The following is an 18,069-nucleotide window of genomic DNA, read 5'->3' as shown; positions in this document are numbered from 1 at the left end:
GAGATAATATTTTCAATGTGCTGATATAAAAACAATAACTTAGACCCAGTAAAATTCTTTCAAGAGTGAGAGCATAATGAAAACTTTTCAACTAAATAAAAACAGGGACTTTTGTTCAAGGAAAGTTTTAAAAGACAGACTTAGAGCCAAAGAGAAATGATCCTAGATACAAGGTACAGATTTAGGAAGAAAATCCAGAACTCTGGCATTCTGAGAAAATCCTCAAGGGAAAGCTGGCTTACCTCTCCGGTATCTGTCAGCTTTTATGACTTTTGGGGAATTTGCAAATGCTTGCTTTTGTGCTGAACCATTGAGGCATTTTTTAAACAAGTTTTAAAAAAGATTTTATCTAATTTGTAAAAATCCTGCACTTAAGTGGTCTCATTCAGACAGTAGTGTGTGTAGGTATCTAACCTGCCCACCCACGGGAAACAAAAGCCCTCCAACAAAACGTCTTTAGGGGAACCTTCCCTCAGTTCATGTGGATGGCGTTCACATTCCCTGTTCACACACACCAGCTCTTTTAGCACATACACCAGTTCTACTTTTACATCTACCCGTATGCTCTTTAATTACTAATTACTACACTAGAAATATCAAGGCCAGGGCTGCGTTTTTCTCTATTTACTCTCAGACCTGTGTAAAGGTCCTGGCACATAGTAGGTGCTGAGGAGATATTTAGTGAGTAAGTGATTAATGAGCAGTTCATTGTGACTGAAAAATCAATGTGAGCTATCAGATCAAGCACAGCTGTGGGTCTCTGCATCAAATCCAGTTGTCAGAAGCAGTGCTTTTAGGGCTGGTGAATTCGCTTTGAACTCTTCTGTCCAATATGACAGCCATTTACCACATGCAGCTATTTAAATTTTAAATTAGTTAAAATTAGATAGCATTTAAAGTTCAGTTCTTCAGTCACGCTAGCCAAGTGTCAGGCGTCTAGTGACCACCTTATTGGACAGCATGGGCATAGAATATTTCCATTATCACTGAATGTTCTCTTGGAAGTGCCGCTGTAGAATTCTCAAGAATTCCTTAAACTGCTTCTGTCTCTCACCCCTCTCTTTTCTTTTCTGTCTTGCTCTCACTCATTTCTCTCCCTCCCTCCCTCTCTCTCTCTCTTTCTCTCTTTCTCTCTCACCCCTAAACCAAGTACACAGATAGTTGTCTCATTGTTAGTGACTTAAAATGGCGCTTTTGAGCAAGAAGATGCTGGGCGCTTTCGGTGACTGGTACCATCCCCACCTTTTTCTTTTCAATTCCTGAGCTATTGTTTACCAGCATGCTCTTTAATTCCCGTTGCTACTAAAGCAGCATGTTCCTTGAGTGGAAGGCATAATTGCTTTCTTTTCTAGGTCCTTAAACCCTTTGCTAATGTTACTGTCTGTGAGTTCCCGAAGCCGGGGTTCTAGGAGAGTTTGGTGCATCTGAACAGATGACCCATGAAATAATGGAATAAGGGAGGAGAGGCGGGAAGTGAGCGGGGCATTCTGTCAATAGGCGAGCTTCCCTCTCTGCACACATGGCTGGTTAATTGGCCATTCTGGGAAGGGATGTATGGGGGGGGGGCTTCTGAGTGACAGTTAAGTGGCCTTTTGTTGATGTCCTCTATGGGACAACTTTGTTGGATTTATCTCTGCCTTTCCCCTACCTCCTGTGGATTTTCTGTTAGATTCATCACTTCCATTCAGGTATCATCTTTTGCTTTATCCTTCCAATATGAAGGCTTTGTGTGTTGCTTTATTCCTGCTATTCCCAGACTATTAAGTGGACTGTGTGGGGCTCCAGTAGGACGGAGAAATGGTCTGTAATAATGACTGCAGTGGTCTTCGCGTCCGGCAGAAAACACACTGCTTGTCCCAACAGAATGGTGACTCCCTGAAGACAGAGAGAGAGACAGGGATCTTGGCTGAATTACTTCTCACACAATATCTATTTTCTCTCCTTTACTCTCTTCTCCTCTCCATTCTCTTCTCTTCTCCTCCTGGCTACAGAGTAGGACCTGAAAGGCAGCTGAGATTAAGAGTTCATGCCTTTGAAATAATAAGACACTATGTTTTCCAGGCTTTGCCACGTCAGTTCACCCAGGTTGTCTCATCTAATACCCCCCAAACCCTCAAGAGGTAGGGAGGAGAGGTGTTATTAACCTCATCTGACTGATGAATTAGTTGACTGAGATTTAGAGAAATTAGATCAGCCCCAGATGTTTTGGACAGGAGTTGAGCCCCTACTTCTCTATCTCTGAGCCCAGGGACCTTTCAAAGATGTGCACACCCTTATATGTTAGGAGGATGTGGCCTGGAGACAGTGTGCATGGACAGGGAAGGAGAAAGAGTACAAAGGAAGCCAATTTTGTAGAGAAGGGAAGAAAGAGTGACTTCCTGGGGCTGCTAGCTACTCCTCTTTTCCTGGAGATGGAGGATTTGAGGCTCACCATGAGGCTGGCCCAGTCACTGTCCCCACACCCCCACCGAGGAAAGAAAAGCTAAGGACCTGTTGTCCACTTCCTCTCTTCCCTCACCCTTTTGCAGGAGATTTGCCTGGGGAGGGAAGGGTGGGAGGTTGGCCTGGTTCTCCCAAGACCTGGCGTGTGGGAGCCACATGCTCGGCATCTCTCCCTGACAGAGCCCAATGCCCTTCTCAGGCCAGGACTGCCAGCTATTTTTAGGTGCAGGACTACTCTGAGGCCTGGGCCATGCCTGGGCATTTGGAAAGCTCTGGGAGCTCACCTGGAGGAAGAAGCATGCAGAACAATCGAAGACAAGGCCCAGGCCTTGCACCGCCCACTGTGGATAGATGGACCCTTCTGCTGTGCAGCTTTATCCTAGAAGCAGCTTGGGGCCAAATGAATTGCGCAGGGTAAGTGACTACTCCTCAGCAAGAGGGAGGACTGGCTCACAGCAAGGGGACCTGCATGTCCCAACAGCTATATGTTTGTTGCTGTCTTGCTGGGACTGGATCAAAGCAGAGGAGTTACAACATCTATCCCCATCTAGAACCCACTTCTGGTTTCCTAGTGCCTCACTCTTTTGCTCCATACCCTTTGGTGGTGTTACTATCTCTTCCCAAATCTTGGATCCAGGGGTAATTTTCAGGGTTCCAAGGATCTCCTGAAATCACATGTGATAGTATATGTATTTCTCTGGCAGATGAAAAGTTCATATTTTCCCTCAGATTCTTAAGGAAGTTAGTAAACTCCCACAAGACTATGTACTCCTACCAAAAATGGTGTGTACTGTCCTCCACTGAGCGACAGAGAGTTCTAGTATGTACATACCCTTGGCCTCCTGAGGATATGACTTGTGAGCCTCCCAAAGATCCCACAGATTCTCCATAGTCGAGAAGAGGAGACACAGCTCAGAGAGGAAGTTTGTTACCCAGGGTCTCAGAAAGTCGAGGAGGGAGCTAACAGCATCCCAGGCATCAGGCACTGGTGGGCACACTGCAGGTGGCTGGATTTTGGTCTCCTGTGCACCCAGCTGAAGGGAAGGAGTTCAGTTTCCCCCACTAAAATGGGGTGGGGGTGTCTGATCTCCTCTTCCATGGGGTTTGGGTAGACCACGGCCCGATATGAAGAGCACTCAGGGCTGCCATTGGTCCCTCCAGCTCCTGTCTATTCCTTTTGTTCTCTGTGTGTGTGTGGATGTGCACACACAAACATGCCGGTCCTCATAGTCCTTTCCTACCCTTCCCCGTCTCAGCTTTAGGTTCATCAGTAGCACCAACAGGCTTTAGTTAGTCCCTGGGTGGTCTGGCCTGGCTTTAGACTGAAGAGCTGCATGACTCCTAGAGCTCCAAGGCCTTCCTTCCAAGCCCTTAGCTGGCCTCTTGTCCGCTATGACACTTTTGAGTGACACAGGCCACAGAAAGCCATCTCCACATCATTATCTGCCTTCACTGTTTTTTCAGACACCAGGTTCTTCGAGTCCTGGCCAAAGATGAGGAGCAACTGTCACTTCTCAGGGATCTGGAGAACCTGAAGACCCAGAAGGTGAGGACTGCTCAGGGCTTGAGGACACCTCCTCCCCCAGTGTCCCGCACCTCGGTTCCCTGTCTTATTCCCCACCAAACCTGCCCTCCTGAGGTCTCTGCCAACCGTCACAAAACTGTAGAAAAGTCAAACGTGGCTCCCTTTCAGGAGAGCCTGGGCTTACTTACCCACAAGCTTGGGAGGCCTTTTTAGGTTGTAGCTTCTCCAGCTTTCCCCTCAGCCCTGGATGGAAAGTAGGGCTGCTGGACCCTGAAAATGGCTTAAAGGTTCTAAAGTCAAATAGGAGGCACAAATATCCCTGGTGAGATCCACATAGCACCAAGAATGGACACATCTGCTTCCCGTGGAGATGGCTCAGCTTGGCAAACCTGTGTTTTACTTGGTTTCATCCCTGCCAGACCAAGCATTTGTTTCTGGGAACATTTGTCCTCTATAAGTTTTTCCAAAGGAAAACATTTTCTTTGACAGCTGTAATAGAAGGTTTTGTTTGAAGGCTGTTAAAGCAATGAGATATGTCTGCAGATGGTCCCAGGCCCTTGCTCCCGAGTACCCCTATCAATGAAGACTCATCACACTTCTTAGGTTTCTGCATTTTACACATTAAGAAACATATAGGACACGGGCTTGAGATTAGGCCTTTCCTGCTTCTCCAGCGAGTGGGAGCAATGACGCCTCCTTCTTCTGACCTGGTTTCTTGTCCCAGATGATGAACGTTCTCGCCTTTACGACTTCTTTAAGGGTCTTTGGATCCAGGCTAACTAGCAAAGTGGAAATGAGGCTGGGAGGGTGACAAAGCCAGGGTGGGGAGAACTTGGTGACTTGGGGTTGTTGTTTATTTACCCTGGCCTCTCTGTTCACCTTAGTGTTTTCATTATGGAACCGGAGCCCTTTTAAGTATAACAGGGAGCCTCCAGGAGTGCCAAAGGACAGGCAATGAATGCATCCATTTTTCTCTCCTCTGTGAACAAGGTGGACTTCTGGTGGGGCCCAGCCAGACCCAGCCTTCCCGTGGACATGAGAGTTCCTTTTTCGGAACTGGATGACATCAAAGCTGACCTGGAGTCTCACGGCCTTGTTTACAGCGTTATGATTAAGAATGTCCAGGTGAGGTGTCACCCTGGCCCACAGGCAGGGGTCTCGCCTTCCACATTCCTTTCCCATTGGGACCCATCAGGGAGGAAAAACACCGAGGCTGAAAGTGCACATTCCGCTTCTGGATCTCCATCTGTGCGTTTATGAACACACCACGGAAGGAACTAGATCCCACATTTCTCAGAGAACATTTAAACCTAAGCACAGAGCTCATGGGGGTGGGGGTACTCATAACTTGGCAGTGGTAGGGTGCTGTGGCGAATCCTCTCAGGGTGGGATTTGGAGCTAACAGCAAAGCAGAAGATAGGAAGGATGCAGACAAGACAAAATCACGCAGGTCTTTCCCAGGCACTTCTGATGACCCTGCTTTTGACTGCTCCCTCCTGTCCCCCTTCTGGGTCAGCCACGCAATGCCTGGTGTGGTGGTGGTCGGATTCATTTTCTCTAGAGAAGCTAGAGGTGGTAAAAGAAGCCTTGTGACCCTTGCCACACTTTCCTCCTTCTGCTGCAGGGCTGTCTGTGCTGGGCTCCTCCAGCAGGCAGGACCGTCCGAGAGGTACAGCGCTGGGGCAAGGCTGCAGAGCCAGCCTTCCATCTCAGCACCCTAACCGCCCTGCCCCCACCCCACCTGATGCTGCACAGTCCAGCAGCTTCTCTGAGCACCATGATACTCTGTTTCAGCTGTCTTATCTTTACTGATATTCAGAGACCCTCTGAACGGTCCCGGCGGCACAGCCTCCTTTGGAAATGATTCCTCTGAGTCGCACTTGGCCGTTCAGTCTTCTACTGCATCCTCTCTCCGATGCCGTTGCTGGCCATGGACCTGTGGAATCCACACAGATTCATTCCCAGCCATGATGTTCAGCACTAATCTCTTCTAAGGGCTCCGAGTGTGGGAACACAGAGCCTTCCAGAGCGCACACACTTAACATCACATGCCAAAGGATCAACGCATTAGACAGCATTCCTTTCCCATGTGAGCACAGGGCTGGGGCACTCGGTCCATTCAAAGTCCTTTATCCCTCATCAGGCACATCTGTTTCCCTGCTCAACATGTGGGGGTGGGATGTTTCTCTAATTAAATCCCCCACAAACAAAAACGGAGAAACTCCCACAGACAAAAGAGGCTGCCACATCAAAAGAAATAGAATTCAATTCTCATTTTTAGTTCATGCCCCTATTTTGAAGTTTGTATTTCCTTGCTTCTTCTGCACTCTGGCAATCCTGTAGCATTTGGCAGACAGATACGTAGCAGTCTTAAAAAACTTTCTGTTGAATTCTGCACATCAGGGACAGTCCCAGAGTCACCTCCAAGCCTCTCCCACTGGCTCCACTGGCGCAGTCCTCTCTTGATTTCCCTCCCATCTCCCCGGGATTTGCAATCCCTCCCAGGAAAATAAATGCCCTAACTCTGACAGGCAGGACTTTCCCAAATAAGTCATGATCTGCAGAGCATCAGGCACAGACTGCTTCCTGGAGACCAAGCTGTGGCTTCCACGGTGCAGGAAGTGGGGGTGGGGGTGGAGGGGTGGCCATTGTTCCCAGGGGTTTGTGGTGATGGCGGGGGAGGGGCCAGGAGAAGACTTCATGGTGCACCAGCTGGGAGATGGGAAGGGCTTTACACGACAGAGGTTGTTGGCAACTGGGCTTATTCGGGTATTGATGCACAGGCTTGATTATTTCTCTGTCCTGTGGATCATCCCAGCCCCCGCACTTGGCAGAGTATCCCCTGTATGGTGAGCCCTTAATACTTATCCCCAGAGTGAAATACCCTATTGTTTTGGGACAGGCATGTCCTTACTGATGTGTTGGTCTTTTCTCCCCGGCCTCTTCCCTCTACCCCTCAAGGTCCGGTTGCATCAGCCTTATCCATCTTAACACCTCTGCAGCTTAGCTGGTGCGTATTAGCCGAATTAAGGGGTGTGATGAGGAAAGGGAAGAAAAGAGCGTGTGCTTGGCGCTGGGGCCAGGCTGAGAGAGAGTGTGAAAAACCTTGCTTTTTTTCTTTCATTTTGGCCAGAGGCTTGGAAGATTTTTTAGGAAAGGAAGTGCTTGTTCCCCTAGCTCTGTGACCAGCAGGTGCTTAAGACGTGGTGGGTCTGTCCACTCACAGACACAGAGATGCCTACTGTGTGCTGAGATGGGGCAAGGCGCTGGGAACACAAAGATCAAACAAAATCCAGGGCTGTAGGGGGGAGTTGGAGAGTGTGGGGGATGGGGAGGGAGGGAGTCAATCGGTGATTACAATGGAGTGGATGAGCGCATTGATGGAGAGGGAGCAGGTTGCTATGGGAGCAGAATACAAGAGGCACTGCACGTCTCAGTGCTGAAAAGGTGGTAATTACGGTGTGTGGCAGCTGCAGAGTGGGGAGGGGCTGGGGAGGGGAAGGGAGCCCCCGCCCCAAGTGGTGACCAGGCTGGGCTGCACCACCAAGGGCACCTGCTGCCCTGTGAAGAGGTCACGATTTTATCCCCCAAAACCGTGGGGAAGACTTTAAGGGGCTTGGATCAGATTTGCATTTCAGAAAAAACCTTGAGATGGTGACAGTGTTGAGTTGGGGACAGGCCCGGGAGAGACAGGCAGGAGGATGGTGAGGAAATTACAGTGGGCCAGGCAAGAAATTATCTGATTCTGAGTGAGCTCTATTTGCATTTAATTTTTCTTCACCTCCTCGTTCTTTTCAGCCCTTTGGTGCTTTCTTTCCCCCCAGGATGAGTCACCATGGAAAAGCTTCACTTGAGCAATCAGCACTGTGGATTTTAATGGCTTTTTTCCTGATTACAAAATTAATAAATATTCATGTTAGATAATTTGGAAAATAGGGGAAAATCACAAGAAGAAAACAAAAATCACCCACGCTCTGACCATCTAGAGCGGAATACAATTTGGTAGAAATATTGCTTCACCGACTCCCTCTTCTCTATTGGATCGTTCTCACCTGCACACAAATAGCTACTTATCTCATCTTTAAAAAAATCCTCTCTTGATCCCCATCTGTATGCCCCCTCCAGCCATCACCCCGTTTCTCTGCTTCTTATAAAGCAAAACTTCCGGAAATACCGACCTTTCTACCCTGGCAGTGCCCACCTTGGAAAGACGCCTGCCCCTTGCTTCTCAAAGCTGCCCTTGACTGGACAGTGGCAACGAAATGCTAGGTCCGACTCCTGTCAACTCCCCATGTTCACTTTTCGTAGTCACGCTGTCCTGTTCCCCCGAATCCCGCTCTGCTCTCCTAAGACCCTGCGCTATCCTGGGCTGTCCTACTCCCTGCCTCCCCTTTGCCCGAAGTTCTCCTGCTCCCTCACCTGGGGTGTGGCACGAACCTCTTACGTCCTCATGACTCACTTATTATGCCCGCTCCAGCCAGCGCCTCTCCGTGAACTCTAGATTCCTGTATCTGGCCCCTCCTCACCATTTCCACCCGGGTCTTGTGGGTCACCCCAGTTCCTTTCTCTTCCTCCACAGCTTTTCTCAGCTTAGGAAATGGCAGTGACATCCCCCCCAAGTCATCCAGGCAAGGAACTTGGAGTCATTCTTGAGACTCTTTTCTCACACCCACGTGCAATCCTCCAGCAGATCTCTTGGGTTCTCCCCTCAAAATATACCTCAGCGCACCAAGCCTGAGTCTGCAAGTTATTCTCCCTCGGTTGGACTAGCAGCAGGGATCCTCTGCAAATCTGTAAGTCCAGTTCTGTCCCTCCTCTGCCTGAAACCCTTCAGTGTCTTCTCTTCAACTCAGAGTAAAAGCCAAAGTCCTTAAAGTGATCACAAGGCTCCACATGATCAATTCCCTGCCCAATGATGGGGACTTTTCTGCCCCTTGATTATTCTGCTGCACATCCATGGACGTCTGATGTTCCTCGAATTTGCCCGACCCATTCCGGCCTCAGGGCCTTTGCACTTACCGACCCTCCATCCTTGGGAGTGTCCTCTCTGCAGATATCTGCATGGCTTATTTCATTACTACCTTTAAAACCTCGTTCATGTGTCACCTCCTTTTCCCCCACTACTTCCCTAGCTTTCTGTCTCCTCCCCCTGCTTCATGCTCCTTGTATTTTCCACATTCTCATGCCCGATACAATTCACTTCTTTCCCTTGTTGATTTCCTGCCTTTCCCTTTAGGCTGGGAGCCCCACAAGCAGTTTTCTTTGTTTTCTGCATGCCCTACTGCCTGAAGTATGTGCTCGAGAAATACTTGTTAGCCGGTGGAAGGGTTTTAAAGCAGAAATGCTGCGGGCTGGTGTGGGTGGGTATTGGCCCTAAAGAGGAGAAGAAGCAGGGAAGATTGCAGGAGAAGGCAGGTGACAAGGGAGCAACTGTGGGCGAGAGCTTAAGGGAGAGGCAGAGTCTGGCTGCTTCAAGAAGCCAGGGATTGAAGTAGGCCCATGTTCCTAGGTTGGGCCACATGAGGTACAGGTGCCGACTAAGGGCTCACGTTCGGTGTCATTTGTCACCCAAGCCCAACAGATGCGTATTCCCTCTGGAGGGGTCCAGATCTCCTCGTTGTGCCTTGTAAGGCTCCGTCACAGCAGCCTGGCGTCACCCCAACAGTTAGTTGTCCCTGTGGCCATCACTGGCATCAGCATCATTGCTAAGATTTGCTAGGACTTAGTACATGCCAGGCAACATGCCTAGTCCACACGAGAACACTTTAAAGTGCATGCTAAAGTATGTGATGACATGACCGTCATTTTATGAGGGGAAGCCGAGGACGTTAGTAATTTGTCCAAGTCGGTGACAGTGTCCTAACGAGACAGTCTGGCTGAGCCACACTCTCTGCTCTTGTGCCAGCTGCTTCCTTCCTCGTCACTTGTGTGCTGTTTTAACTTTGCCCTTCGGTAGTGAAGCATCGGTTTTCAGCCTTGACCTCTGAGGGGCTCCGTTCCAACAACTAAAGATCTGCAGCCCCTCTCCCTGAGTGTGCCTGCCTGTGCACTGTCATCGTCACTGCCCACAGAGCACATGTGAGGTGAAGAAGGGAAAGCCAGAGATGCGCCAGGACACTGGCACCACAGCGCTCCCCATGGCGTTCCTGGGGAGCTCGGCACTGAGAGGTCCAGCTCACTCCAGTCCTGGGCTCCACTTTCAGGCCTTCAGCCTCCTGCTCTCTTCTTCCCAGGGGTACTATTTTTTACTTAGTACCCCCTCCTTCCTTACCCTTGTCATAAATTAATTGGCACTAAAGTATTACTGTCTGTTAGAGTATGGCTTCCAGGGAGGCAAATGTTTAACTTCTGAGTTACTTGGTCTTTTTTGCTTTTTCCTGAGAAGCTGACAGGGCTGTAATTAGGCATCCGGAGCCCATACAAGGCAGCATTTTTATCTCTTCCATCCTCTTCCCTTGACTCTGGGAAGGGAGCAAACATCTTTGCAGTGTTCTAACCAGGGTGGATTAGTGTTCCTAGAATTGAGGCCCAGCTGAGAGGCCAAGCATTCCCAACTCACATCCATTCACAGGTTTGGGAGGGTGTTGGGAGTCATTTACAGCACAGTGCCAGACCTCCCACTTGCCTCCAAGCTGTTGTGGAACAAAGGGTGGCCTCCAGGGAACTCTTCCTGGAGCTTCCCTGGCTGTGTGGGAAGAACTGAGTCCTCTGGTCCCGTCTTCCTAGTTTCTTCTCTCCCCCTTCCACCCTGCCTCAGATCCCCACCAGAACCTAGCAGGTTAGACCTCTGGAACCACAACTTCATTCTGATGAGGATGAGCAGGGACCAGGCCTGCTATCTTTGCAGCTGTTCACCACAGCTGGTCATCAGCCCACAGTGGCGGGCACACATTGGTCACGGTGGGGTACTGAGATTTGAGTGGATTTCCTGGGAAGAAGGCACATTCCTCTGGTAGAGCTTCCCAGCGTGGCACTTGTCAGGGGTGACCAGCAAGGATCAGGGCTTCCCTAGCCATGTCTAACTTAACCAGTAATCCCAGCTTTTCCCAAGTGGGAATGCTCCAGCAGAATCAGTCAGCTGGAATACATTGCAGTTATAATTGCCTAGCATGTAATTGGTGCTCAAACATAAAATAAAATGAGCCCCAGACATTTGATTTCCAATTCCATTTTGAAATCTATGAACTTGAGAGTCATGAGCAACTGGGCTGGGTCTGGGATGTGTCAGTCATGGACCCTCATCGGTAGCAGGAGGTAGGGGGACCCACTCTCTCGGTCCCAGGATTGAAGCCCACTGCTGCTGCTTCACATTAGCCATTAGGGTTTTGGGGTTTGGCATTATTTATTCACTTGTGAGTCCTTACTCGTTGAAGTAGTAGAAGCACATTGTCAAAATGAAAAAACAGAAAAAAATTGCTCGAAGTCATAATGTTCTTAGTAGGTATTATTAGTGTTTTGGTGTATATATTTTAGGCATTTTAGTGTCTTATTTTATTATACTCAGGTACTTGGTTTTCATTATTTTAAAAAACTTTTGAATTGAAAGCATACTATAATGGTGTTTTTCAGCTGTTGTTAACATTTTGCAGATATGCGTCCTCTGTTTCTAAAAAATATCTATCTGTCTGTCTGTCTGTATATAGAGAGGTATATCTATGTGTGTATATTATCATTGTTGGCCTTTAGTTTTGATAGCTAACCTCAAGGAATTCAAGGTTAGGAACTAGAATATAAGGTTCTTATCTCACCTCTGTCACTTGTCACCTGTTAGCTTTGCTGTTAAGTAATGTCATCTCTCCAGTCTCCTCTTTATCTCTAAAACAAGAATTAATCTCTGCACTGGTGCCTTAGTTACTCTTCTTGTTGCTGAGACAAAATATCTGACACCCAAAGTTAAAAGGGGAAAGGTTTATTTAGCCCACAGTTTGTGAGGTTTTAGTGCATAACCAACTGACTCCAAGGCAAGGTGGCATGGCAAACAAGCATCACAGAGAAATAGTTCATGGTGCGCAGAAGGTAGCAAAGCAAGCAAGGGACAAGACAAGCTTCTTTTCGATCCTTATATTGTATCCTGGGATCAGGGTGGTGCCAAACCAATCAGTGGACTGGTTTAGTAATCACCTACCCTTAATACTAGCACCCTAAATCCTAGCATTGCGCCATGAATCAGTCATACACTCTAGATTCAGTCACCTCTGAAAAAGCCCCACCTATGACTGCATGAGGCTTTGAGGGGACATCTAGATATAAACTGTAACACCTGGAATCTGGTCACATGATCATATCAAATGAAATCATGAGCATACAGATACTCCATAAACAAAAAGGCTCTGGCCCGAAAGAAAGCATCATACAGACTCATTTGTGACCTGGAGCTCTAAACAAGAGATGCTTTGGGGTTGACAAGGGTGCTGATCAGCATCCTGTGTGATACGTCCCACACTGGACAGTCAGTGCTGAATCCTGGGGCAACTTGGCCCCTTGGTGTCAGGGTAAGTTTATAAGCTTGTGTGAAGGACACCTGCCCAGTTCACCATGACCCAAGCTGGAAAAGTATCCAGGATGTGGGCAGTTCCTATAGTCAGCAGGAAGTGCATGTGAGAGCTGACTGCCAACGCCAAATTGGCACACAGGACACTGCATTTGGCTCCCCCATGTTTGTGTTTAGAAGGCAGCTGATATGGTACGTGAAAGATCATTGGCACATTGATCACGATTGAGACTGGGTTTGTCCATACCTATCTTTCCAAATGGCTTGGATACCAGTTATCTAGGCTACTTTTTAAGATATGGTAGAGTTTATTTTGGGAGGCAGAGGAAACCTCTGCTCTCCCCAGGGGGTCAGTACCCATGGTTCAGCCTGGGTCCCTGATTCAACAGAATGTTAATGAATGTTGGCAGTACACCAAGACAACCTTTCCAAAATGTCGTCATACCCATTATTACATTCTACCCTATGAGGTAAGAGGACAGGTATTGCTGCCCCAAATTTCAACCTAGGGAAACTAAGCTCACAGCCAGTTCTACAGTGACTTGGTAGCAGGAGCAGACCTAGAACCTGGCTGTCCAGACTCCTTTTCTTGTGCTTATTTGAAAAATGTCGGTATGAATGCCAGTCAGCCCGCAGAAGAATCCCCCAGCACTGGTCTTCCATTGTGTGGCACATTCTCACAGTGTCTTGGTCCCCCACGTCAATGCCATTTTTATGCAAGCCAACCAAGGCTGGTGTCCAAAGTGGCACTGCCAACCCAGCCCTGGCATGCCCTTCTGATACATGTTGCCCCTCCTAGGAGCTGCTGGATCAGGAGAGAGAAGCCATGGCCAAGGCTCACCAGCTGGAGCGCAGCACCAGTAGCTTCAGCTACTCTTCTTACCACACCCTGGAGGAGGTAGGCATGTCTGGGTCAAGCTCCAAGCTCCCTCATGCCTCTGGGCCCCTTACATTCCAGACTCTGGCAAAGACCAGTGGAGGGCTGTGGGAGGCTGTGAACTTGGGAAGGCATTAGATAGTTTGCTAGGCATTCAGCTTAAAGGGAACCAGAATCCAGCACACGGGTGGAGGGGACTTCAGTTCCACAGTGCAGCCCTAGGTGGTATGGAGCAGAGTAAAGAGTCTACTGGGCAAAACACTAACTACTGGGCAGGGATCCATTATGGGTCAGAACAGGGCCAGCAGAAACTGCCTTGATATCACATCCTCTGGTGAGGCATCCATTAACTTCTCCATGACCAGTCTTGGTGTTTGTCGGCCCCACCTGTAGTTGGTTGATGATATTAGGGGTAGAAAGTCAGGCACATTAGAAAACCAGAGTTGCCTTCACTTGGGGAAAATTCATGATTACAGTGACAGATGGCTAGGGCAGATATGCTTGATGGTGACTTGCTTATAAAGGATAAAAAGAAGGGTGCAGAGATAACCATTCCCACAGGAAACGCAAGGCAGAGGTCTCAATTTTATGTTAAGGACATAACATTGTCGGTATTGTCCACTCTGTCATTATTACCACTCTTCCCAATTTACAAGGCCTGTACTAGGGGATCCATTTTCTCTCTTATATTTCATAACTATGTGTATTGCAAGGACAAGAGAATGAATTGAAATAGCTGTCTAATTATTGATGTCAGAGATCAATAAAACATGAACTCTGCCTTCAAGTGGCTTATAGTCTAAAAGGGATTTTAAAAAAAGATACAGAAAACAGTACTGGAAGGTGTGTGTGAAACCTGTCAAAAGCACTGAAAAGGCCAAAGAATGAAGGTGAGGAAGAAGTTCTAACCACAGAGAGCCATGTAGGCTCTGCCCAGGGATTAGAGCAGACTCAGCTCACGCTAATTTCCCAGGCAAAGGTGTGTGGTTCTGTGCTGGTGCAAGGAACTGGCCATTCAGCCGATCATACTCACTGCCCTGAGCTCCGAGGGCATCTTCAAGTTTTGCAGTTCTTGATCTGATTCTTTTAGATTCTCAAGGGAGTGGGAAAGCAATGAAGAGGGTGGGTGGGGGTAGGGGAGGAGAATATTTAGAGGCATCTTGGGGTTCACCTGTCTCCCTGCTTTCCTACCAGTCTGGAAGACTTCATTTCTTTCAGATCTACGGCTGAATTGACAATTTTGTAACTGAGCATTCAGATGTTGTCTCCAAAATTCATATTGGCAACAGCTTTGAAAACCGGTCCATTCTTGTCCTGAAGGTAACAGCCAGGAGACTACAGGGACAGCCTGTGGCCTAAGATTGAGCTCACAGAAGCAGTGGTGGGTGGAAGTGTTGAGGAGAAGGAAGGCATGTATGTATCTGTCCTCAGGTGACACTGAGGTGAGATGTGACAGTGGGGATCCACCCTTGTAGTATGGACGGGTGACAGTGTGGTGACCAGGCAGGAAGAAGTGGGAGGGTTGCTGAGGATTTGTAGGTACAGAGTGGCAGTTGTCCCCCTGCACTGGGGGTGTGGGCATCAGTGAGTCAGTATTCTTCCTGTTGCCTTGGTTGCCTCATCCCCTAAATGGGTAAAGTTGGGTACCTAGAGGGTCATTTGATGGTGACTGAGGTCATCTGGCTCAGGGAGCCCCACAGATAGGCCTGAGTCTCTGGAGAAACCTCTTGGCCCTTGGCAGGAGCCCCTGACACAGAGTATGAGCAAACTTGGCAACGGCAGTGCCCTTGGCAAGAAGGAGGCAGGATGGCTGAGGACACCAGAAAGCAGTTCTTAGAAGGGGCCTTAAAAGGCATCTTTGGGCCCCGCAGGACACTTGATGCCAGATGTGAGGAAAGATACGCCCTGAGTCCCTCAACCATGCCTGGCGGATGCTCCTGTACAGCCCTTGGCCTTTCCTGTTCTACTTCCACCCCCACCAGGCACTGTCAGTCTCACTGTAGTGTTGTCAGAGGCCTTGCTACTCAAAGCACGGTCCTTGCACAGAAGCGTCCCCATCCCTTGGGAGGGTGCAAGTTAGACGCCAACCCTCAGACCCCTAGGCAGCCCTGCTGATCGAAATCTGCATTTTTAGTAAGACTCCCTGGAGATTCACAGCCTATTGAAGTTCAAGAAGCACTAGTCGTAAGATGTGCTCAGGCCTGGGCAACTCTGTGTTTCCTGCTGGATCTCACTTTGCCCTCGGAGAGTAGCACATGGGGCGAAAGGCCCCAACATAAGCACGTGCTGGGTGTGCACCCCTCCCCTTGGGCCAAGCACATCTGGCACAGGGAGCCATCCGAGGCAGTGTCGATGCCTCTGGGGCCTCCTTCCAAGAAGCCCAGCAAGAGCTTCCTTTTCCTAGTTTAGCACTGGAGGCTCTCGGCACCCGGCTATCTGGATCGACACTGGGATTCACTCTCGGGAGTGGATCACTCACGCCACTGGAATCTGGACTGCCAAAAAGGTCAGCAGTGACCTGCAGCTGAGGGGCACCCATGATGGGGCTGGAATTGCTGGAGGGGGGTGCTGCTTGAATATTTAAGGTCACCTCCTGTAGAAAAATTAAACTTCATTCCCTCAAATTCAGGGTGTTCTATCTCCTCCTGCCCTTTGGAACCAGGTACTCTGGCCTTTTTGCAGCACAGAGCCCATGTCAATCCTGTGACTTCCAGTTGCTTAAAATTCAAGCCTTTGATTTTGGATGTCCCCATGCCACCTCTTCCTGCAGCCACTGGCTGTGCAAATGTTCTGCTCTACCTCCAAGGAGATCCTAGCAGGGCCTCGCATTCTCAAGCTTTCTTGCAGATTGTCAGCGAGTATGGCAAAGACCACATCCTGACTGACATACTGAAAGTCATGGACATCTTCATAGAGCTTGTCACCAACCCTGATGGGTTCGCATTGACCCACAGCACGGTGAGGACATGTGGGAACTTGGATCAGGAGTCAGTTCTGGGGTGGGCAAGGTCTCCATGACCTCTGGAGCTGGCCTTTTCAGGGGCTCCTGCAGAAAGCCTCACCAGGGCTAGGAGGACTGCTCAGTACTGCAACCATGGCCTCTTGCCCTCCTACCCCTGCCCTCTGCCCAGCAAAGGACAGCACTAGGAGCCTGTGCTCTGGCCTCTCCCTAAACTTTGACTTTAGCCATAGTGTATATCTGACCTGCAGCTATGGCTCAGCTCCATCCTGTCCTGGGAGTTCTTCCCTCTGCTCCTCCTTGCCCCGCCAGACCCCTCTTCGTCAGTCAGGGTGGCAGCATTCCCATGCCTGGGAGAGTGGGCCCAGTGAGTAAAGCCACCTGACCTGGGCTTTCTCAGACCGCTTGTGGCGGAAGAACAAGTCCAGCAGACCGGGAGTCCTCTGCACTGGTGTAGATCTCAACAGGAACTGGAAATCAGACTTTGGAGGTGTGTAAGCTGCGGTCCTGGGCAGGTTCTCCCACACTGTCAGGTTGGGTTGACTCATAACTTGGGAGGCAGGGACAACACTATTAGCTAATATGTGTGTGTCATGGCCGGGGCAGGCAAACATGTGCCTAGGATTTGCCGTGGGCTATGGCAGGGGTTACACGTGTCTGTCAAATACAAACATATATAAGCTTTCATGGGATCATTAAGGACGGGCCCAGCTCTTGAAATGAGGACAACTGCAAGGACCAAGCCCTGAACTGAGCAGGAGGTACAAACTAGTTTTGCCAGTCATTCAAAACCAGAGTTTACAGCACGTCTAAAATGTCCCTATCCCATCCCTGAAGGGAGCACAGCCCAAGGAAGAGTCCCTGAGAGCTGCAAGCTGAAATTTACCCTATGGGAAGGTCAGAGTAATAGCTCCAATATAGAAGGAGCCAGATTCCTGCTGTTGGAGCTGACTTGAGCCTGGTTTTGATTTTTGGTTAATTACTTTGTGACCCTGAGCTGATGGATGGGTTGGGCTGGTGCATACCTGCAGGGCTGTATGTGTCCATTGCTGAGGCTGTAGGGGGAGCTTGCTCTTGAGTTCCTTGCTATTCTTCTCTGATTCTCTCTTCCTCACCATGCCAAGGGCAGGAAGATTAGTTTAGTTGGTGAAACTGAGCATGCCCTCCACCCCAAAGCGCAGAGACAATGCATGGACCCCAGGAATGCAACAGCTGGACGGGTGGGATGCTGGGTTCAGCCAAGACAGAGTCACCAGAATACTCCCTTGGCCTCCAGATGTGGTGTCCACACTTCATGGGGATGGGTGGGAGAGTTTGATCCCAGAGGGGACAGTACTATTGCTGTTGACAAGCAGATCTATAAGCTGGTGGTCAGACCCATGGCAGAGAACATTCTAGATCTGGGTGCTCATGGCTCTGAAAACCTAGTTTCTTGGTGTCTGTGCTCATTGAAAACTAAGTACCATTCTAAAGCATTGGGATTGAGGCCGCCTTAGCCCACACAGTGGACCACTGCTGTAGGGAGCAGGACTGTCAAAGTAGGCATCTCCACCTCTGTATGACCAGAAGTTTGCTCTGGGTGGGTATCCAGGCAGCCCCACGGCACCAACTGCCGGCAGTGTTCACAGATCTTCAGATAGCCTAGCTTGGAGAAAGACAAATTACCTCTAAAAGAAAATAACTTTTGTGGGTTTCTCCCACAGGGGGGAAAATCCCTGTAATGTGTACAATGTAAAAAACAATTATGGGCAAAAAAAAAAAAAAAAAAAAAAAAA

General features: G+C 49.1%; 1 protein-coding gene across 1 annotated transcript in view; it reads left to right on the top strand.

Moving 5' to 3' along the window:
• The first annotated feature begins 2,665 nt into the window (after positions 1-2,665).
• Positions 2,666-18,069, top strand: part of Cpa5 (carboxypeptidase A5) — an 18,742-nt gene continuing 3,338 nt past the window's right edge. Inside the window, 9 exon segments of the mRNA XM_010633510.3 lie at positions 2,666-2,856; positions 3,907-3,988; positions 4,958-5,092; positions 13,258-13,356; positions 14,554-14,655; positions 15,740-15,841; positions 16,183-16,293; position 16,652; positions 16,695-16,784. Of these exon segments, the coding sequence (XP_010631812.3) occupies positions 2,693-2,856; positions 3,907-3,988; positions 4,958-5,092; positions 13,258-13,356; positions 14,554-14,655; positions 15,740-15,841; positions 16,183-16,293; position 16,652; positions 16,695-16,784 (886 nt within the window). The 5' untranslated portion in view covers positions 2,666-2,692.

Source organism: Fukomys damarensis, unplaced genomic scaffold, assembly GCF_012274545.1.
Source record: "Fukomys damarensis isolate Sample0158 unplaced genomic scaffold, DMR_v1.0_HiC HiC_scaffold_4, whole genome shotgun sequence".
NCBI classification, from domain to species: Eukaryota; Metazoa; Chordata; class Mammalia; order Rodentia; family Bathyergidae; genus Fukomys; species Fukomys damarensis.
This window is presented reverse-complemented; position numbering and strand designations above follow the sequence as displayed.